The following is a 23631-nucleotide window of genomic DNA, read 5'->3' as shown; positions in this document are numbered from 1 at the left end:
AGTGCACAGCTATTTAAGGCCAGCAAATAGATTGGTTTTCTTAAAAGAAGAGGCAGGACATGTAGGACTAGAGATTTTGTTAGACATGTGTAGAATTAGACTGTGATTTTTTCCTTTCGTGTCACAATCTATATGTTAGAATGTTTCTGACAAGGGAACCTCCCCATCGCACCCCCCTCAGATTTAGTTATAAGTTGACACAGTGGATAGGCCTTGAAAAACTGAACACAGATCAATCGAGAAAACAGGAAGAACTTGTGTGGAACGATGAAAAAAATAAGCAAAATATACAAACTGAGTAGTCCATGTGCAAGACAGGCAACATTAAGGAGAGTGTGAGCTCAGGAGCGCCGTGGTCCCGTGGTTAGTGTGAGCAGTTGCGGAGCGAGAGGTCCTTGGTTCAAGTCTTCCCTCGAGTGAAAAGTTTACTTTTTTAATTTTTGCAAAGTTATTATCTTTCCGTTCGTTCATTGACGTCTCTGTTCACTGTAATAAGTTCAGTGTCTGTGTTTTGCGACCACACAGCAAAACCGTGCGATTAGTAGACGAAAGGACGTGCCTCTCCAATGGGAACCGAAAACATTTGATCGCAAGGTCATAGGTCAACCGATTCCTCCACAGGAAAACATGTCTGATATATTCTATACGACACTGGTGACGACATGTGCGTGACATGACAGAAATATGTGTGTTTCGATGTTTGTTTAGGTGTAGCGTCCCCATACTACGCAGTTACCTCGCATCGGATGGACGGACGGACAGATAATAATTGTCTCAAAATAAAAAATTAAACTTTTCACTCGAGGGAAGACTTGAACCAAGGATTTCTTGTTCCGCAGCTGCTCACGCTAACTACGGGACCACGGCGCCGCTGAGTTCACAGTATCCTTGATGTTGCCTATCGTGTGCATGGACTACTCAGTTTGTATATTCTGCTTATTTTTTTTCACAGTTCCACACAACTTCTTCCTGTTTTCTCGATTGATCTGTGTTCAGTTTTTCAAGGCCTATCCACTGTGCCAACTGATAACTAAATCTGAGGGGGGTGCGATTGGGAGGTTCCCTTGTGAGTACAATGCTGAAGTTTTAGATCAATGATACAGCATTATTTTATAGATCAGAAAAATTCTATAATGACCAAATCATATTACGAGTTACTAATCTACCTGCTTAATATTACAACTTAAGGTGGATAGACATTATGAGTATGAGGAAAAATTATTTGTTTAAATAATGGCCTGGCAATTGTCATTGTAACTCAGTACCAGTTGGATGACTGATCATTACCTTTTCTGTTAAATATTCTTCAAATGAAGGGCAGATATGGTATGTATCATATGCATTTTGTTAACTAATATGCATGAAAGACCAATACAGCACACTCAGTCTCCAGTCAGGTTATTCTGTACATCCATATGAACTATGTATCGTTCTCTAGGGTACAGAACAGGGTTTTATATTATTGTACTAAAGTCAATAACAGGTTGTCAGCGGACACCAGGCAAGAAATTGGAAATCCTCAAATAAATAAAGTAAAAGAGCATCTGATTAACCAATCATTCTATAATATACACAAATACATGAATTCAGGCATGTACATTCTGCTTCCCTAATACTTGAATAAAATATATCCCAATTTTAGCAGCATATAGAGAACTAATAGTGGTTTGTATAAAGATAAAATGGGTCGTTTGGAGTATTAAATAATAACAGCAGCTGAGAAGTAAGGAGGAGGATCAGTGACATTTTTTTCCAAAGTAGCTGTCTTTCTACTGAAGAAAAAGTAATCTACAATTACCGTATTTACTCTATTATACCAGTTTTTATCCCAGATTCATCATTTGAAAAATATAGAATAATTTTACATTCATAGGTCAACATTTTTACACTGTTTGATGATTTAATATAGGGGTCATCTTACATTTACAGATGAAGCTTTGACAATTGAGATCATGTGCAGATTTATGTAATAAACTTATTAAAAGTGCATAACTAGTTTCATTCTGACAGTGTATTAATTCTGTAAATATTAACTGTTCCAGTTTACTGTAATGTACTATTTTGACAATCTCCTGACAAATGACCAGGGTGATAAGTATCATATTCAAACATTTTATGTTTTTCATGTTGTCCTTTCTGACATGTTCCACACCCACAAAAATCATCTCATTTTTTGGGTCTATGGAATGAAAACAGAATTTTATCTAATCTAATCTTACGTTGAAGAATTCAGAAAGGTTGGAGCGGAAGCAGTGACGCCAGCTTGGATGAGAATATGAATGAATGTGGGGAGGGGAGTGAAGTGCAGACAGCAAATTTTGTATTTCCAACTGTGGGAATGAGTAACGTGTACCTTGGTCTCAGTTAAACCGCATTTTGGCTGATTCCATTTGAACTCCAAATTGACATGACTTCAAACTTGGACAAGTATTCAACAATAGTATACATAATTATGTTGTTATTGCTGTCACTTGAGAATGGTATAATAGGCCAAAATCATGACTGAATAAACACTTTGGATAATATTCTAGATCAGAAATAATGTTCTTTCTAAAATGTTGCACGACTATGGATGCAAAAAGTGGTGAAAACCGAAGTATTGGTTGCAGATTTGATTTACTTACATTATTTAACCAAGATGTGTGTTCTGCCTAATATAAGGTATCTTCGGATTGACCAGTATAGTGTTGGTAGGTGGGTTTTGGGTACCATGATTAGAGAAATGGCCAAAAAATACACTGCCCTCATCATACATAGTAAAATAAATCAAAGCAAGTATGTGCTCACATCATATGTTAAAAGCATAACACCGAATAACCTTGCAGGTCTTTGTAGCACAGACCATTGGGTACAACGCATAGATCAGGCCTGCATGTATTCCGTCACATGGTAAATACGCTGGAGGCACCATTATTCATTCTTTGATCTGATACATGCCATTATGTGAAAATCCTTTTAAAGATGTTTAATAGGAGACTAATTTTGCTACCAAAGAGACAGCAAATTTGTCATTTAAACCATAGTACAAAGTACACTACACTTACTCAGGTGGAAGAAGGAATTTATTCTGCTCACTAGCTTTAGAAGGGAAAAAAGGACTTTATTACAATTGTGTGTACTAATGTAACATCAAGATTCAGTGCGTACAATGTCAAAACAGCTCACAATAGTTTGAGAGTTTGCTTTAGTTGGTAAATAATGTACCACATTTGATTCAGATTCACCTATGTCAATCAGCTTCAACTTCATGATCATGTTTATGCAACTCTTGATTCTACATAACTATATATATTGGATCGAAAACAAAAATACTTTGTTCTGAAAACATCAACTGCAAAGCTAGAATTAATCAATTTTGTCACAGACATGATAACTGATGCTATCTTCCTTGTAGTTTTTCTTGAACCATTAATATCATTTCAGTGACAGAGAAAACACATAAAAATCCTATTAATGCCTAAATTTGTGGTCTACTTCCGCAAAACATTTTTACATACATCAATGGGAGAAGACAATGAGTCCTCATGAAACAAGTTTGTGTGTTGCATTCTGCTACTACATACTACATAGGGAAAAATAATGTTCTTGAGGGCTAGAGCATAGGAAGATTATTTTTTAAGCATTGATCTGAAACATTTCATATGGACCAAACATAAATCAGATCTACAGAACACCACAGTTAAACAAGAGGCTAAAAATATAAGGCTATACAGAAGTCTCTGTGGGCATCCAGCAAGTACTCAATAACATTTCATTAAAACTTATACATACATACTATGTATAACTAGTGAGTTTTTCCCTGCAGAAGACCAGATTAAATAATCTGTTAATAACAAACACTACCATTCCAGTTTAATTTACAACCATCTGCCACGCCTCTTTTCTTTTCTTTTTTTTTCCCTTTAGTTTATACAATTAATCTTAGTGTAGTAAACATGACTATGGTCATGATAACAGGAACTTGTTGATGAGATGTGATATCCTCTCTGGATTATTTAGATGAAGATGATGAGTGCCATCCACATTATAATGATCCACTCTGCTGCCATTCTTCTTCATCATCTCTACAGTCTTCATGTACACTTCCTCATGTATACCAACAATAGAACCTTGATTACCTCTTATGCTAAGGTTGGAGCATTTCACATTCTGAGCTAAGCTAACAATAGCATCAAATGAGAGACGGCCCCAGACATGGATCCTCAGCCGTGGGTCCCGTGAGAAGTAATACCTGTCTTCATCACAATGAGGCACACGAACTGCTCCCCTCCGAAGCAATATTTTACACGAGTCTATTGTTGGTGATTTTTCACTACCTTCATAAAGACGTTTCAGTATTTCCTCATAAGTGTAACTTGGGGGCTTATTTTTTTCCATTTTGTCTTCGACAGATATGATCCAGTCAGCAAACTGATAAGATTTAACATCAACATCTGGTGTCACAGCCATCATTGTCCTGGCACATTCAAGACTAACATATTTGTCTACTTCTTCAGGGTAAGTTGCAGCATATGCAAAACTTATCGCACTGCCAAAAGAGTGTCCAATGAGTGATACCTTTTTCCATTTGAAATGCCTTGTAATCAAACGTAGTACTAACACAGCATCTACAAACTGATAAAATTTTCCAACTGGAAAATGAGATGAATGTCCATGTCCAGGAAAGTCAATAGCCAAAAGTCCATCCACATTTAAATGAGGAACTAAAGGATCAAAAGTCCCAGCATTATCCTCATATCCATGTAAAGCAATTACTGGCTGGATATCCGTCCGTCCCCACCACTTACCTGTCAAGAAAGAAATGCTAAAGTTATCTGTAAAATATTGTAATTCACAAATTTTTGTGTTTTAGTTTTACCTTGACCGCAAATTGAAAACATAATCTGCTGTTATTTGTATAAGTAATATTCTTCATGTAAAAATTCCGGGTTGATAGGCCGTGGTCGATGTATAAAACTCTCCCCTGACGTTTTGTCTCCCGCAGTTGGAGACGAAATGTCAGGGGACAGTTTTATACATCGATCACGGTCTATCAGCCCAGAAGTTTTAAGTGAAGACAATACCAGCCGTGAAAGCCTACATTGTATGATCATAAGCAATATTGTTAAAAGATAATAGTCTTTCCTATGTCTCAGCAACATTGTGCACAGAAATTATTACTGACAGAAATGACTGATTCTTGTGCCACAATATTGAGTACTAATAGCCAGTATGTTCACACTTTTTTTTTTTTTTTTTTTTTTTTGTTACAATTATGATTTAGTAGTAAGAAGACATGGCTGACATTCTTCAGTGAGATCAACTTTTGCTGCTAATGATAAATTGTTAAAAACTGATGAGTCTGTAAAATCAGTTTCTAATCAAACTTCTAAAGAAAATGTCTGTTATGGACAACAGAGGAACATTACTACTACCTTCTAGCCAATGTGTGAAACTTATAGTATGGAACAGTGACTTTTGGAGGGAGTGCAACATTGACACCACATGTCACTGAATTATTCTGCTGTAGTTCGAAATTTTACACAACAGAGAAATATCCAACAGAATGCCATGCCAGATACCTGCGTACAAGTCAATTAATCTGGAATGTGTACTGCATTTTTCTTCTTTTATTGTTTTAATTATTTATAGTTCCCTTAATTTGTTTCATTACTATGTGCTGCACAAATTGCCTGACCTCAACCTCGATTAAGTAATCACTACCTGAAAGAGGATGATAAAATAAGTTTCTAAATGTCTCCTGCTAAAAACACACATTTATGAAGTGATGGAGTTCATTAAAGACAACACTTGGCTTTCTCAACTGTAACATTATATATCCGGTTTCCAGGGGCTTTGATGCTTAAATGGTTGATTCTTATTTCTAATCAGTCTTAACGTTTAAAATAGTTTTTTTTTTGAAAATAAACTGATGGACATAAGTTGTCCTTTAACTTCTTTTAGTAGTCTGAAATAAAGCTTCCCAGTTGTACTAATGTCATTGTACAAAGTCCGTCTCGGAACTGTTCGCATGGATACTTACAGGTCCTACTAGCCTGCTGCATTAATAAAATCTGCCACTATGGTGCTTAGCTCTGGACTATAGATCCAGTTCTTTGATAATTCTGAGTGAATTCGATAACAACAAAGAGTGAAGTTTGAAGTAGTTCGATGCAAAATATATCATGCTTGAAAAATCTTTAAAACAGTTTTGCATAGTACTATTTATTTCTTTCTTCCTGCTGAATATGTACAAATAGATAGGCATTCAGATATGATGGCTGAAAAGAGTTTTTACTGAATAATGAGTCAACAGCTTAATAACCGCTCAACACTTTTTCAGAATGAAACACACAACTTCATATGCCACCATTAACATGCCTGTATCAGAACACAAGAGAACAAGCACAGTTTTAGAACAAAACCAAATAGTTGTGGCCATCAGTAACAACCACCTATGAAATTTTTAGTCAACCTGTTTTAAGAATTTCAGTTATAAATGTCTTCCATTCCCTGAGTTCTTATCTTTGTGCACTGGAGTTGACAACAATGTGCTATTAGTAGAGCACAAGAAGACAAGAATGTATCCTACTATCTAAGGCCAGCAAATTTACTAGATTTCTAATAAAAGTGACAAGATATATACGATTATAGATTTTGTTAGCCATACTGGTATGTATAACCAGAACATGAAATTTTTTCTCCTCAGGGAAGATTCACATATTTGAAGTTTCTGAGGACAATGCTGACATTTCAGGTAAATGATACAGCACAATTTTATAGAATTAAGAGAAAAACCTATAATTACCATATCACATTACGAGTTACTAGTCTATTTGCTTGATATTATAGCTTTACTCAAGAGGATAGCTATTATGTGTGCAAAGAAAAATTATGTATTTAAGTAATGTCCTGGCACATCAGAAGTATATTTAACAGAAGAAGTAACAAGAGCAGACATACATCGTAGCATGAGCATATTGCTCTTTGAAACTACACATATGACCAAATACAGCACACTCAGCCCCCAGTCAGATTATTCTGCACTTCCATACAGACTATGCATCCTTCTCTAGGAATCAGAATGGTGTTTTATATTATGGTGCAGAAGTCATTAATAGGGTGTCCCACATAATTAAACACAGAGTAAACCCAAATACTCAGACTCACAAATCTAAATTCTGCATAACTGTAACACTTGAGTCAAATATATCCTGATTTTGACAGTATAGAGACAGCTGGTAGTTGTCTGCATAAATATGAAATGCTTTGTTTGAAGTAACAGATAATAAAAGCAGCTGAGTAGTATATAAGGAAGAACAGTGTTGGTTCCTCCCACCAACCCCACAGTAGCTATTTTTTTCCTAAACTACATATATGAATTCCTCATTTGAAAAATACAGGGGTGTCATATTTGCAGATTAAACTACTGCTGCTGAGGTGAACATTTTTACAGTCTGTAATAGGTGTATATAGGGGTCATATTACGTTTACAGATTAAACTTGTGTAATTCAAGTCATGTGCAGATTTATTTTTTGTCTTTAAACTACAGTTTGTCTGAATCTATTTGTAGCTTTAACAGAATTGACTTTAAAATTGGACAAATACTTAACTATTGTATACATTTCTGCAGGAGATGAGAGAAGTCTAGATAGCAGCCATTGCTGTACATATGTGTTTCATGCAGCAATGCAGCTGTGAAGTATGATGGAAACAAAAGAGGGTGTGTCAGCTGCAGGTTCTATGCAGCCAGTGAGAGAGCAGTGAACAGATGACAGGTTTCAAAGCAAGAGACAAAGGAATATTGTCACATCCTCACATTAATAGAGACATGAAACATGCTATGTAGTCAGAAAAAAAGCAGCTGTATTCTCAGGGTCCATCGGAACCACAACCACAGAAACTGCAACAAATTCGGAAGAAACAACCAAATATTTTTGACAACCTAGATTATAAATTTCATTGCTGCTTTTACACAGAAATACTTTGTCTCTTCTTACACCGGCTTAGGTGAAACTATCATCCCAGATAATGATACCAGTGGTGATGGTGATGAAAAATAGTGGTACCGCATACAGACAGCTTAGACAGCATGCAAAAATGGAAGTGAAGGTAACAATTAATGTAAACATTTCATTTTGTTAATTTTATTTCTCCTTGTACTATGGAGACTATCAATAAATATCTTAAGTTTAAAATAGGTATAATGTTAACAAACGGAGAGTGATTTCAGTTCAGCAACTATTTTTTTTATCAGAACTGGAAATTTTTTAATTACTTGACTGCAGTATTCTATGAAGTTTTACTGTATTTGGAATGTTTTCTCAAGTTAGAATGAAGGGAGAAACATCTCATAGGTACATAGCGGGCAAACAACAAGTGCCATTCTGAGGAAGAGGAGGGGTCATGTTCGATCTTTTCCAAAGGAAATATCCTGGAATTTACTAAAACCAGTTAAGATAACCTAAACGTTGATAGCTAGATGAGGATCTGAACCATCCTTCTCATTAGTGTTGCACCATCTCACTCACTGCTTCCCTGAGCATGAGCCTGTAGACAACAGCTTTCCATTAGTAGCTCGTCAGTTTCATGTGGGTCTTTAGTTGATTCTTGACACAGAATACAACATTTTATGGGTAGCAAGGTCCATGGTTCATGGGGGGAGGGAGAATGACATAACAGGACAAAATCGCAATTCCAAATAAATGCACTGAACAACTGTTTGGCCAAAAACTGTTGCAACTTCTAAAATATTGCAGGACTTCGGGCACAAGTAAAAAAAAAAAAAAAAAAAAAGTTCAATAGGAGACTGATTTCTCTACCAAAGAGACAGCAAAACTGCCATTTAAACCTTGATAGGGAGTACACACATTCAGATAGAGTCAAGGAATTTATTTTGCTCACTAGCATCAGGAATAAGAGGACTTGTTTACAACTGCGTGTACTAATGTAACATTATCTCTAGCATGAAGAATCCAGTGTAGAACATCTACTACATTTTCAAAAATTACAGACTGAAGCACAGAAAATTTATATGGAGACCTGTTACTGCGAAGAGGGATATGTTCTTTAAGAAATAATCACAAGCAAAGAGACAACAGTATTTAAGTCTGGAACTAGAAGTAGTTTTCCTTACTTCACTCACAATCATCCCTAAAACATATTTTCATGTCAAATGCTTCTAGACAACAATATCAGTTACATGACAATCTTTTCCATTATTACCAGCGGAAGTCTGTAAATGTTCACTGCTGATGAGATAACTTGTAAGGAAGTGTACGAGATGTATGACAATTTCACAGACAAGCAATAAGATTCACAGCAGTTGATCAACAGCCAGTACATTAGGGGCAAAGTATTTCACACAAAACTAAAATCAACTATTAATATCTGTGAGCAGTTGAGTGAATACTAGCTGGCTACAAAATCATCATTTAAGCTACTACTTCATAATCAATAGTCCACAGTTTTATAGTACATCAGTCATATGGAATTATTTTTTACTTGGAGACAAAAATTATCTTGAGATAACAACACAAAATAGAGATACAAGGTCCAGGAGGGATTATGTACATGCCTTTGTAGAAAAAAAGGAAGGGATGAATTTAACATACTATCAGTATAAATGTACTCGTTTGAAATGATTTACAGAAATGAACTTTAACTCTTTGTGATAAACTGTGTGACTAGTCCTTACTGTAAAGCAATGTGAGTGTTGTTCATTGTCAACAAAAGTGATGCAGCAACTGAGGGCAGGGTTAGGGGGTGGGGGGCTGCAGGTAAATTCCCTTTTAAAACATTGTTGGCGTGGCTAAAACATAAGCATAAATATCATATCATCATTTCACTGAACACTGTGTTAAATTACACAACACATGTTATTGTGCAGTGCTTACCATACATACTCTATGCTCCATACAGACTACTACTATACATTCGTAATTTCTCCCCTCCCCTGTCCTTTGCAGCTCACACTGTTATTTCCTACAACTGCTACTGATGGTGATATGTGAGACTAGCTACACATCAGTACATGTTCCTAAGTTAACTTGTGAGATATCACTTATTGTCGGTGTGTCATAAAGCTGTTGCATTATTTCTACATCTACATCTATACTCTGCAAACCACTGTGAAGTGCCTGGCAGAGGGTATGTTCCATGATATCAGTTATTAGGTTTTCTTCTCTTTCCATTCACATATGAAGCACAGAAAGAATGACTGAACACCTCTGTGCATGCAGTAATTATTTTAATCTTATCCTCATGACCCCTTCGTGAGCAATACATAATGGGTTGTAGTGTATTCCTAGAGTCATCATTTAAAGCTGGTTCTTGGAACTTTGTTAATAGACTTTCTCGAGATAGTTTACATCTGTCTTGAAGAATCTTCCAGTCCAGTTTCTTCAGTATATCTGTGACACTCTCCCATAGATCAAACAAACCTGTGACCATTCATACTATCCTTCTCTGTATACATTCAATATCCTCTGTTAGTCTTACTTGGTACGAGTCTCATACGCATGAGCAATATCCTAGAACCGAACGCACAGGTAATTTGTAAGCAACCCCTTCGTACACTGATTGCACTTCCTCAGTATTCTATCAATAAACTAATGTACACCACCTGTTTTACACGTGACTGAGCCTATAAGACCATTCCATTTCACATCCTTACAAAGTGTTGTACCCAGGTATTTGTATGAGCTGGCTGATTGCAACAGTGACTTAATGATATTATAGTCATAGGATACTATGTTTCTTCATTTTGTGAAGTGCACAATTTTACACTTCTGAACATTTAAAGCAAGTTGCCAATCACTGCGCCACTTTAACATCTTATCAAGATCTGACTGAATATTTATGCAGCTTCTTTGAGATAGTACTTCATCATAGATAAGTACATAATTTACAAAAAGCCTGATTTTACCATTAATATTGTCTACAAGGTCATTAGTATACAACATGGACACCAATGGCCCCAACATACTTCCCTGGGGCACACGTTTAGTTACTTCTCAATCTGATGACTCTCCATCTAAGATAACACGCTGTATCCTCCCTACCAAAAAGTCTTCAATCCAGTCACAAATTTCACTTGATATCCCATATGATCCTACTTTTGGAGTAAGCATAGATGTGGTACTGGGTGAAACACTTTTCAGAAATATAGAAATACTGCATCTACCTGACTGCTTTGATTGAAAGCTTTCAGTATGTCATGCAAGAAAAGTGCAACTTGGGTTTCACATGATAGATGTTTTCAGAATCCATGCTGGTTGGCATTGAGGAGGTCATTCTGTTCAAGATACCTCATTATGTTTGACCTCAGAATATGTTCCAAGATTCTACAACAAATCTTTGTCAAAGCTATTGGACGGTAGTTCTGTGGATCACTTCTGCTTTCCTTCTTGTAGATGGGTGTGACCTGTGCTTTTTTCCAAGAATTGGGCATGGTTTGTTGTTCGAGGGATCTGTGATAGATTATATTCAGAAGAGGGGTCTGACTCAGCGGGAAATTCAGTACAGAATCTGACAAGGATTTCATTGGGCCCCACAGCTTTGTTCAATTTTAACGATTTCAGCTGTTTCTCAACGTCATTGACACTAATACTTATTTCATTCATATTTTCAGTGGTGTCAGGATTAAATTTGGACAATTCTCCTGGGTTTTCCATTCTAAAGGAACTACTCAGTATAGTGGCACCCACCGAGTCAAGAGGACCCGCATCAGAGCAGCAGCAGCACTTGTGTGATAAACTGTAAATTAATTTAGTCATTGTTTTTTGTTCATGTGCTTCTGCAAAAAAGTGAACTGTACATGTGTATTTTACCGTGATTAGAAAACTAACTGTAGTGTTCGTTTTTGCGCGAGTCTTGTGAATGTCATCATATAGGGCAACTTCCTAGTGTAAATTTTCCGCGTGTAGAGAAATTTATTTCTGTTTAATAGCTTGCGCTCTGAGTTCAGTGAGAAAGCTGCACACAAACTTTTAGTGTTTCTTTATTCTCCTTTGGTATATTTTCAAACTCAGTAACACCTTTTGAGACTTTATATCTATTTTATACACAGTATTATATGGCTAGGGATTCTGCTTATGTGAGTGGACACAAGGAGAGTTGCCTGCTGTCCATAAACAGCTGAAAGCTGCGTTGGCTACCGTCCACATGCTTCTAGCTAATACTCAAAGTTGCAGTGACGTCGGGGAGCCATGGGCGAGACCTGTGACACCTTTGGTGTCACTGGGATCCCCTGGTGGCTTGGACATCACTGTGGCTTCCGATATGCAATATCTGACCAGTGCATCCTCTCTCCAGAGTGGGTGGCAGACAGTGGTCAGTCCGCATGTCACTAGGCGGAAGGCGAAAGAGGGAGCAGGCCATACGGATGGATCCCTATGTCTTTGCAACAGATATGAAGTGCTTCCCAGTGTTGATAACTTTGAGCCAGCACGGGATGCTTCTCCTTTTGGGCTAGTGATCGATTTTCCTGCCCAGACCAGACAAGTACATAGGGTGGGTATGCTAGTCATCGGAAGCTCCAATGTTAGGCAAGTTATGGAGCCCCTTAGGGAGATAGCAGGCAAGGTGAAGAAGAATTCCAGTGTGCATTTGGTTTGTTTGCCAGGAGGTCTCATCCGTGATGTGGAGGAGGCCCTGCCGGTGGTTAATGAGCAAACTGGGTGCAACCGGCTGCGTGTAGTGGCACATGTCGGCACTAATGACGCCTGCCACTTGGGTTCTGAGGCCATCCTCAGCTCCTTTCGGTGGCTGGCTGATTTGGTGAATGCAACTAGCAACACACTCAGAGTGTAGGTTAAGCTGACTATTTTGTAGCATCATACGCAGGGTTAATCGCGGTCCTCTGGTTTGGAGCAGAGTGGAAGGTCTAAACCAGAGGCTCAGGCAGCTCTGCAACACTATCGGATGCAAATTTCTCGACCTCCACTATTGGGTGCAGAATTGTAGGGTTCCCCTTAATAGGTCAGGCGTGCACTACATGCAGGAAGTGGCTACTAGGGTAGCGGAGTACATGTGACATGCACATGGGGCATTTTTACAATAGAGGTCCCCTCCCTTGGGAGCAAACACAATTTGCCTGTTAGACCAGCCACAGCGACCTAAGAGAATCTTGGTCCTTGCAGATAAGAGAGAGAAAAGTTTAATATGAGTTTATTAAACTGCAAGAGCATCCAAGGAAAGGTCCCAGAATTAGTATCGCTTATTGAAGGTTATAATGCACAGATAGTATTGGTAACTGAAAGCTGGTTGAAGCCAGACATCAAAGACAATGAAATCCTAAGTTCCAACTGGAATGTTTATTGTAAGGATAGGTTAGTCACCAGTGATGGCAGCACTTCAGGCATTAGTAATTTTCCTGATCACGCCATTGTAATAGGGGATGACTTCATCTTGCCGGGTATAGATTGGGAGCATTATACCACAAAAACTGGTGCCAGAGACAGGGAACTTTGTGGCATTGTTCAGGATGTCTTGTCCAAAAATTATCTTGAGCAGTTAGTTAGAGGACCAACTTGTGAGGATAACATCTTTGACCTCCTGGCAACAAACAAATCTGAACTTTTGAATCATTTAACATAGAGGAAGGTATCAGTGAACATAAGGCTGTGACAGCATCTATGACGACCGATCCTAGAAGGAATGTTAAGAAAGATAGGAAGATATATTTGCTCAGCAAGGGTGACAGGATACAAATTTCAGAATATCTCAGCAGTCAGCATCAAATATTCAGTGATGAGGATGAAGATGTGGAGAACAAATGGAAAAAATTCAAAGGCATCGTTCAATATGCCCTAGACAAGTATGTTTCGATAAGGTTTTAAGGGATGGGAAAGATCCACGATGGTTTAATAGCCGTGTTAGAAAAGTGCTTCGTAAACAAAGAGCACTTCATCTCAGGTTCAGGAGAAGTAAAAACCCCACTGACAAACAAAAGCTGGACGAAACGAAAATGAGTGTAAGGAGAGCAATGACAGAAGCGTTCAATGATTTTGAAAGTAAGACGTTGTCAACTGACCTGAGTAAAAACACTAAGAAATTTTGGTCATATGTAAAATCAGTAAGTGTGTCAAAATCATCTATTCATTCTCTCAGCGACCACACCAGCACTGAAACAGAAGAAAACAGAGAGAAGGCCGAAATACTGAATTCCATCTTCCAAAGTTCTTTCACTGCGGAAGGTCGTAACGCTGTCCCTCCTTTCAATCGTCATGCGAATGTCAAAATGGCAGATATTGAGATAACCAATCACGGAATTGAAAAGCAGCTACAATTGCTTAGTAGTGGAAAGGCTTCAGGATGAGATGAGCACCTATAAGATTCTATAAAGATTATGTGAAAGAACTTGCTCCCATTCTAGTAGTAATTTATCGTAGATCGCTTGAGCAATGAAAGGTACCTAACGACTGGAAAAAAGCACAGGTCATTCCCGTTTTTAAGAAAAGACTATAAGACAGATCCACACAATTATAGACCTATGGTGACATCAATCTGTTGCAGAATTATGGACCATGTTTTATGCTCAAGAATTATGACTTTCTGGGAAGATGAACAGCTCCTCTATAAAAATCAGCATGGATTCTGCAAACAGAGATCCTGCGAAACTCGGCTCGCTCTGTTCCTCCATAAGATCCACAGCGTAGTGGATGCTGTGTTCCTTGATTTCAGTAAGGCATTGGACACCGTCCCGCATTGCCGTTTAATGAAAAAAATACGAGCTTACAGAGTATTGGAGCAGACCTGTAATTGGATTAAAGACTTTCTTGCAGACAGAACTCAACACATCGCTCTTAATGGAACTAAATCAACAGATATAAAGGTAATATCTGGAGTACCCCAGGGAAGCGTTCCTGTTGCTGTTCAATATACAGAGTGATTCAAAAAGAATACCACAACTTTAAAAATGTGTATTTAATGAAAGAAACATAATATAACATTCTGTTATACATCATTACAAAGAGTATTTAAAAAGGTTTTTTTTCACTCAAAAACAAGTTCAGAGATGTTCCTATGGCCCCCTCCAGACACTCGAGCAATATCAACCCGATACTCCAACTCGATCCACACTTTCTGTAGCATATCAGGCGTAACAGTTTGGATAGCTGCTGTTATTTCTCGTTTCAAATCATCAATGGTGGCTGGAAGAGGTGGCCGAAACACCATATCCTTAACATACCCCCATAAGAAAAAATCGCAGGGGGTAAGATCAGGGCTTCTTGGAGGCCAGTGATGAAGTGCTCTGTCACGGGCTGCCTGGCGGCCGATCCATCGCCTCGGGTAGTTGACGTTCAGGTTTCATAACTAACCTTTTTCGTAGGACTCTCCATACAGTTGATTGTGGAATTTGCAGCTCTCTGCGAGTCGATTTTCCTGGGCTGCGAACAAATGCTTGCTGGATGCGTGCTACATTTTCATCACTCGTTCTCGGCCGTCCAGAACTTTTCCCTTTGCACAAACACCCATTCTCTGTAAACTGTTTATACCAACGTTTAATACACCACCTATCAGGAGGTTTAACACCATACTTCGTTCGAAATGCACGCTGAACAACTGTCGTCGATTCACTTCTGCCGTACTCAATAACACAAAAAGCTTTCTGTTGAGCGGTCGCCATCTTAGCATCAACTGATGCTGACGCCTAGTCAACAGCGCCTCAAGCGAACAAATGTACAACTAAATGAAACTTTATAGCTCCCTTAATTCGCCGACAGATAGTGCTTAGCTCTGCCTTTTGTCATTGCAGAGTTTTAAATTCCTAAAGTTGTGGTATTCTTTTTGAATCACCCTGTATATATAAATGATCTAGTAGAAAGCTTTGGTTGCTCTTTAAGGCTATTCACAGATGATGCAGTTGTTTATACCAAAGTAGCAACACCAGAAGATAGTAAGAATTTGCAGAATGACCTGCAGGGAATTGATGAATAGTGCAGACACTGGCAGTTGACCCTGAACATAAATAAATGTAACATACTGGACATACATAGGAAAAGAAATCCACTACTGTACAGCTACACTATTGATGACAAACAGCTGGAGACAGTGTCTGCATAAGATATCTAGGCGTAACTATCCAGAGTGACCTTAAGTGGAATGCCCATATAAAACAGATAGTGGGAAAAGCAGACACAAGACTCAAGACTCATTGGAAGAATCTTACAGAAATGTAACTCATCCACAAAAGAAGTGGCTCATAAGGCACTTGTTACTCTACTGGCAGATGTTACAAGAGAGACATTGTGCATCATGGAGGGATTTACTATTGGAAACTCGAGACAGCATTTTTCAGGAGGACTCAGACAACATATTACTTTCCCCCACATAAATCTCACATATCAACCGTGAGGAGAAAATTCGATAAATTAGAGCCAATACAGAGGCCTAATGACAATCATTCTTCCCACACACTATTCATGAGTGGAACAGGATTGGAGGGATCAGATAGTGGTACCGAAAGAACCCTCCACCACACATCATTAGGTAGCTTGTGGAGTATGATGTAGATGTAGAATTAATTGTTGCATGATTAAAGTCTCCAACACTGATTGCATTATGATTGGGGACTTGTGTATAAGTGAGCTGAAGTTTTCTCTGAAGTTCTGGTTACACCAGGATACACATCTAGTGGGCAATAGAAGGATCCAATTACCATTTATGCCCACCCTTGACAATGAGTCTTGCTCAGACAATCTCAAGTGCAGCTTCAGTTTCTATCTCGGTGGGTCTGAATTTCTTGTCTACTGTGGCAAATACACCATTTCCATTATCCATTTGCCTATTCATTTGATATACTCGCACACTCAAATTTTCTCCAAAAAATCTCACTGCTATCAGTTTCAGGTTTCATTACATAGTCAGATACTAGGCTTAGTTAATCAATTATTACAATAAATTTATTTTAATCCTTAATTTACCATTGTGGAAACACACACCACCCCAACTTGACAAAAAGCTGTAATTTATTAACCGAACTGAAAATCAACACAAATACTGGTGAATGATGTAGACAACAACAGTTAAGATGGTTGTACTTCCTATAGTCTATTTGTATATGTTAGAGATTGAGTTTAAAACCATGTTTGATGTGAGCAATATACTGGCCACTGTTGTGAGTAATTCTCCTCAAAATTCAAAACCACCTCCTTGAGTCTTGACTCCAATTAATCCATACTCACACAAATTCTTGGACATGTCAAGGAGTATTTCCCATCTATGATTATGTTTGTCTGGAATCATACCACATTTTTATGATAGTGTAGGGAAAGGGACTATGCTTCCCTTTCTTCATTGCATTTCACCCCTGCTACATGTTTCTGACTGTTCGTTTCCTACAAACAAGTACAGTTCGCATTCTCCATCACCTGCCACATTTTAACCCAAGGGGGCTCTATAGCAGTAAATGCTATATAAATTAAAGACCAAGGCTACATTGATATATGCAAGCCAGTTGTACCAACAGTTCTGCTTTGAAACTTATTACATGGTTGTGTATTCATGCTTGTAATTTGTATCACACAATGTAAATGAGATTAATATCTCTCTCTCTCTCTCTCTCTCTCTCTCTCTCTCTCTCTGTGTGTGTGTGTGTGTGTGTGTGTGTGTGTGTGTGTGTAGAAAATTACATAACACAACTAATGCAAAATTACATAACACAACTAATGCATGAGAGATCACGTGCAAACGTGTACGTACCTGCAATATGCCCCCACGGTACTGGTATTTTTATCTCCTCTGGTTCTTTTCTTGCAGTTTCTGTACTGAAAAATTTGTTGCACCCACAACATGCTAAAACATGTGGAATCTTCCTCTGTACACCAGCAATGGTCCTTAATGCATTCATGCCTGGAAGGAGTTCAAACAAATATCATGTTGTCATCACTGACTTATGTAAGGAAAATATTAACAATCAAACCAGTTGAAATAATCAGTATCTGGAATGATGGTTTTGGTATTTCCATCAATAGCTGGGTTCACCCCTATAGTTTATAGTTTATGCATGGAAAAATCAATACGGAAGTAATTTTTATATGATTTTGTTGCAACCATCAACTTTTTTACTTAAATTTAATTATTACTAAAATACTGAGTTTGTGGAAGGAAGAGCAGTCAACAGTGAGAATATTTAAATTTATTGTCAAAGAGGTCAAGCAAATGATTCTCATCATGGGTAAGGATTTGGTGATGTAAACAAAATGTAGCAGTAAGCATATGCTTGTAGCTGAATAGAAGAAATGAGCTTCAACAGGTGTTTGAGACGGGTGACAAAGAAAAATGAACAACATCAAATTAAGGAATTATGCTTAAGAGAGACAAATACCTTTATTTACACTGTCATATGGTAGTAATTTTTTTATTGCTTTCAAAGTGGTATCACTTAAAAAATAATGCTCATTCAGTTAGGCTAATAAGTGACAGTTTGAATCAAAAGTTGGAAATCAAAAAGGTTTCTAATTTAGGATAAGGTCTCAGCATATCATTCAAATTACACAAAGTGATTTGAGGATATGTGCAATCTCATTCCATCAATTTTTAACAATTTCTTTTATCTGTAACATATAAAGAGAATGAGCACTGTAAGCCTCTGCTAACTGCAGCATTAAACATTTCACATGCAGTGTAAACTGTGAAGCAGACAATTTCTCTTATTTGTTTGTGAAACATGGGGTGTAATGTAACAAGTGGCGGTTGTTATTATTATTATTATTGTTATTGAATATAATTGTTATTTCCATTTAATGTAGTGACATGTTAAACTAGTACAACATCATTAAAAAATCAACCAAACATATAAAAAAAAAAAAAATGGAAAATCAAGGATGGACTGTAACAATATTATGAATAGGGTAGTTGCTACTCACCATATAACAGATATGCTGAGTTGCAGATAGGCATAACAAAAATACTGTCACAAAATGAGCTTTCAGCCAACAAGGCATTTATCAACAGTAGACCACATTCAGTTGTATGGAATCAGCACAGTAAGATAAGTCGACAAGAAGATGAAAGAATGGCAGAGAGGAGCTAGAGCTACAGCTACATCTACATCTACATTTATGTGGTGTCACCGCCAGACACCACACTTGCTAGGTGGTAGCTTTAAATCGGCCGCGGTCCGTTAGTACATGTCGGACCCGCGTGTCGCCACTGTGTGATCGCAGACCGAGCGCCACCACAAGGCAGGTCTCGAGATACGGACTAGCACTCGCCCCAGTTGTACGGACGACGTAGCTAGCGACTACACTGACGAAGCCTCGTTCCTTTGCCGAGCAGATAGTTAGAATAACCTTCAGCTAAGTCCATGGCTACGACCTAGCAAGGCGCCATTAGTAACATTGCATGTATCTAAAGAGTCTCACTTGTATCGCCACAATCTCCAGATGTACCAAAAGGATGGATTAAAGTTAAGTATTCCAGAAGCTACGTACTTTTCTTTATAGCATTCATTATGTATCCTGTTTCAGACCTCACGCCATCCTGCTTTAGCTTAGCGCGTGCCTTTCGGCTTCCTCTCATTGTGTCTAGGCTGTCTTGTCTAGACACAACATTTTTTGGCGACGAGACTGAAAAGAGGATTTCGTGTTCGTATTGCTCTAATTTAATTGTGTCATGGCTTCGCCAGATGTACTGTCTGAATTTCATCGCTTGCAGAATCAGCAGACGCAGGCGTTATTGGATGCCCTTGGACAGCTCGTCCAGGGTCAACGTGAACTGCAAAACGATGCGGCCGCCGCCGCTTCACCGCTACCGCAGCCACAACATGCTGTTGCACCCACGTTCCGGCAATATGAACCATCTAAGGAAACATGGACAGAGTGGTCACGCCAGTTTGGATTTCATCTCGCCGCCTACAGAATTCAAGGTAACGAGCGGCAGCCTCACTTATTGTCTTGTGTCGGCGTGCAAACGTACCGTGTGATAGTGAAATTATTTCCCCGACGCGCCGTAGCAACTTGGTCCTACGAAGAAATTTTGTCTGCTTTAGATGCCTATTTCAAGGAAACAGTTAATGTAGTTGCAAAAAGGAGAGACTTTTTGTACGACGTGGTGTTTTGTTGTTGCGTTCTGATAATGATCAGTCCAGAGTCGTGGTCCCACGTTCGTTACAGTCCTCTGTCTTACGGCTTCTTCACCAAGGACATTGGGGTATAGTGCGAACGAAACAACTTGCTCGTCGGCACTGTACTTGGTTCGGAATCGATGCTGCGATTACGAATATGTGTTCTTCTTGCATGGCGTGTGCCGAACAACAATCCGCACCGCCGCGGAAAGTCTTTGCATGGCCAAAAGCCACTTCCCATTGGCAACGCTTGCACATCGATTTTGCTGGTCCCTTCTGGAATGCTAGATGGTTGGTTGTGGTAGATGCCTTCAGTAATTTTCCTTTTGTTGTCCGGATGTCTTCCACGATGTCATCTGCCACCATCCAAGCGTTGTCTGCTATCTTTTGCATTGAAGGTCTTCCGCAGACTATTGTTTCCGACAATGGCCCACAATTCATGTCCGCAGAATTTCAGTCATTCTGCCGGGCCAATGGTATTCAACATCTGACATCCGCGCCGTTTTCGCCTCAGTCAAACGGTGCCGCTGAACGATTGGTCCGGACTTTCAAGTCACAGATGTTGAAGTTGAAAGAGTCGCATTCTTGGGAGGACGCGTTGTTGCTCTTTTTGTCATCGTATCGCTCTCAGCCCCGAGATGGTCGCTCGCCGGCTGAGTTGCTCCACGGTCGTCCTCATCGCACCTTGATGTCTTTGCTGCACCCGCCGCATCAGGTTCCTGTGCAGCGGCAGACTTCTGCTTTTGCTCCAGGTGACGTTGTATTCTATCGCAACTATCGAGGTTCATGGTGTTGGCTCGCAGGGCGCATTCTTCGCTGTCTCGGCCGCGCGATGTATTTGGTTTTGGGGGCCTCTGGTGAGGTGCGTCGGCATCTCAATCAGCTGCGCCTCTGTCGTCGCACGGGTTCTGCCACTCCCCGTCTGCTTGCAGCGACGGTGCCGTCCGGTCAGCACCCTGGGGACCCATCTACTGGCTCGCCTCATCCCCAGGTGTTACCGACGATGCCTTCCATTTTGCCCCATGACGACGCGCCGCCGCCACCTCCACCTGTTCTCCCGCCGGCGCCGGCCGTGGTGGACGCCTCGCTGCAGCCGCCAAGCGCCTCCCTGGGTCACGCGCCGCTGATCGCTTCCCGTGACCAGCTGTCCTCCGCCATGGAACTCTTGCCCGCTCCGGACCACATGGCGTCTTCGCGCGTCGGATACCCCGACGCAATGGAGGTCGACCCTTCGGCCCCTCCTGTCTCTTTACGGGCGCATACACCGCATGTTGACGTGCACCCTGGACTAGGTTTTCAGGCGTTTCTTAGATCCCCTCGGACCAAATGGCCGGGTGTGGGTGGCACAGCCTCGCCTGTTGTTAGGCTCCCCACCTCATTGCATACGTCAACATGGGGTCCTCCCCACGGCGGGCGGAAGCCTTATAACACGACCGTTCGCCGATTTGCGGGGGAGGAATGTGGTGTCACCGCCAGACACCACACTTGCTAGGTGGTAGCTTTAAATCGGCCGCGGTCCATTAGTACATGTCGGACCCGCGTGTTGCCACTGTGTAATCGCAGACCGAGCGCCACCACAAGGCAGGTCTCGAGATACGGACTAGCACTCGCCACAGTTGTACGGACGACTTAGCTACCGACTACACTGACGAAGCCTCGCTCATTTGCAGAGCAGATAGTTAGAATAGCCTTCAGCTAAGTCAATGGCTACGACCTAGCAAGGCGCCATTAGTAACATTGCATGTATCTAAAGAGTCTCACTTGTATCGCCACAATCTCCAGATGTACCAAAAGGATGGATTAAAGTTAAGTATTCCAGAAGCTACGTACTTTTCTTTATAGCATTCATTACGTATCCTGTTTCAGACCTCACGTCATCCTGCTTTAGCTTAGCGCGTGCCTTTCGGCTTCCTCTCATTGTGTCTAGGCTGTCTTGTCTAGACACAACAATTTACATATATAACACTGTTCGACATGGGTTCTATTTCTGATATTAAAGTATGTGCTTCTAGACCATTTTACCATGGGAAATTCAAATATGTAAACAAAATATCGTTGTCAGGGATACTTTTTATGTAATATGCATATATATGTATATTCACAATTCATGGCAAACACAGAGACGTTATAGAGAAATACGGGTATGTTGCCGCATCCAGTAGTGATAGAACGTGATAATTTTTTGTGCAACAGCAGGTGGGAAGAATTAGACATCATTAGGTTATCCCCCGCCACACCTATGTCATTAAGACCACCTGAAACATCTCATTGACTCGAACGGCAACAGCCGGTCGCTGTGTCGGCAGTAAAGCTTCACGCCTCCTAGGGGCAGGTGCATTGAGTTTACAACAGTGGTGTTAGTCGCAATTTCTGTCAGTCTTAACGAGTGGGTGTTTTGGCTGACATGTAACTGTCTGCCATATTTCCGAGCACGGTTGAATTTTTTAGTTCCTGTGTGTAAACTGATTGAGCCTGGTGCTGAAGGTAAAATGACTGCTTTTTTTTTTACACATCAGCGTTCCTCTAGTTCCCTTCTATTAATTTAATACAGGTGTATTACCAAAGTGGTATTTTTAAATTTGCAGAAATGCCACGTCGTCGTGGAGGTCGATATAAGCCGGACAACTTCTGCTACATCTGTGGGAAGTTCACTTTTGCCAGAAATAGGAAGAACATTTCTTCAGTCATAAAGAAAGCATACTAACATTACTTTGGAATAGAGGTAGGAGACCAAGATAAAGCATGGGCACCACATTTCTGTTGTGCTACATGTTGCTGCTAACTAATTCGGTGATAGGAAGGTAAAGAGAATGTGGCGTTGCTTGCTGTTCCCATGGTGTGGAGGGAGCCTAAGGACCATGTTACTGATTGTTATTTGTGTCTAACAAAAATTCAGGGTTTCACAAACAAAAAGTCAAAGAGGCACATTGTTTACCCAGATCTGCCTTCAGTGAGAATGCCAGTGCAGCATTCCGACAACCTTCCAGTACCTTCAAGAACTCGAGGTCAAATTCCGAGTGACAGTGAATTAAGTAGTACTGAAGAAATCACAGCTGATGATTCTTTATATCACTGCACAAGTGAGGCATCGCCACATTTGTTAACACAGGCAGATTTAAATGATTTAGTACGTGATCTAGGACTAAGTAAACAAAAGGTGCAGCTGCTTGGTTCAAGATTACAAGAGTGTAATCTGCTGCACCAAAGTACTAAAATCAGTGTGTTCAGGCACAGAGAACATGCCTTTATTTCTTATTTTTCAACTGACGAAGCACTGACATTTTGCAATGACGTTGCTGGCCTGATGAAAATGCTGAACTTCACTTATATTTCACAGGAGTGGAGACTTTTCATAGATGCATCGAAAACAAGTCTGAAGGGTGTTTCGCTCCATAACAGAAATAAAATACCCTCTGTTCCAGTAGCTTTAATTACGAATTCGTACAAAGGATGCTAAATTCATTAAAATACAATGAACACAAATGGAAAATATGTGCAGATTTCAAGGTAATTGCTATGGTACTGGGAATGCAACAAGGCTACACAAAGTATGCCTGTTTTCTTTGCGAGTGGGATAGTC

The 23631-nt window shown here is 39.7% G+C and overlaps 1 protein-coding gene across 1 annotated transcript in view; it reads right to left on the bottom strand.

The window, feature by feature from the left end:
• The window catches only part of LOC126473873 (probable serine hydrolase), a 54312-nt gene that overhangs the window by 5869 nt on the left and 24812 nt on the right, over nt 1–23631 (bottom strand). The window contains exon 2 of the mRNA XM_050101204.1: nt 17687–17836. Coding sequence (XP_049957161.1) covers nt 17687–17836 — 150 coding nt within the window. The remainder of the gene's footprint in view (nt 1–17686; nt 17837–23631) is intronic.

The sequence above is a fragment of the Schistocerca serialis genome, chromosome 4, assembly GCF_023864345.2.
Source record: "Schistocerca serialis cubense isolate TAMUIC-IGC-003099 chromosome 4, iqSchSeri2.2, whole genome shotgun sequence".
NCBI lineage: Eukaryota > Metazoa > Arthropoda > Insecta > Orthoptera > Acrididae > Schistocerca > Schistocerca serialis.
This window is presented reverse-complemented; position numbering and strand designations above follow the sequence as displayed.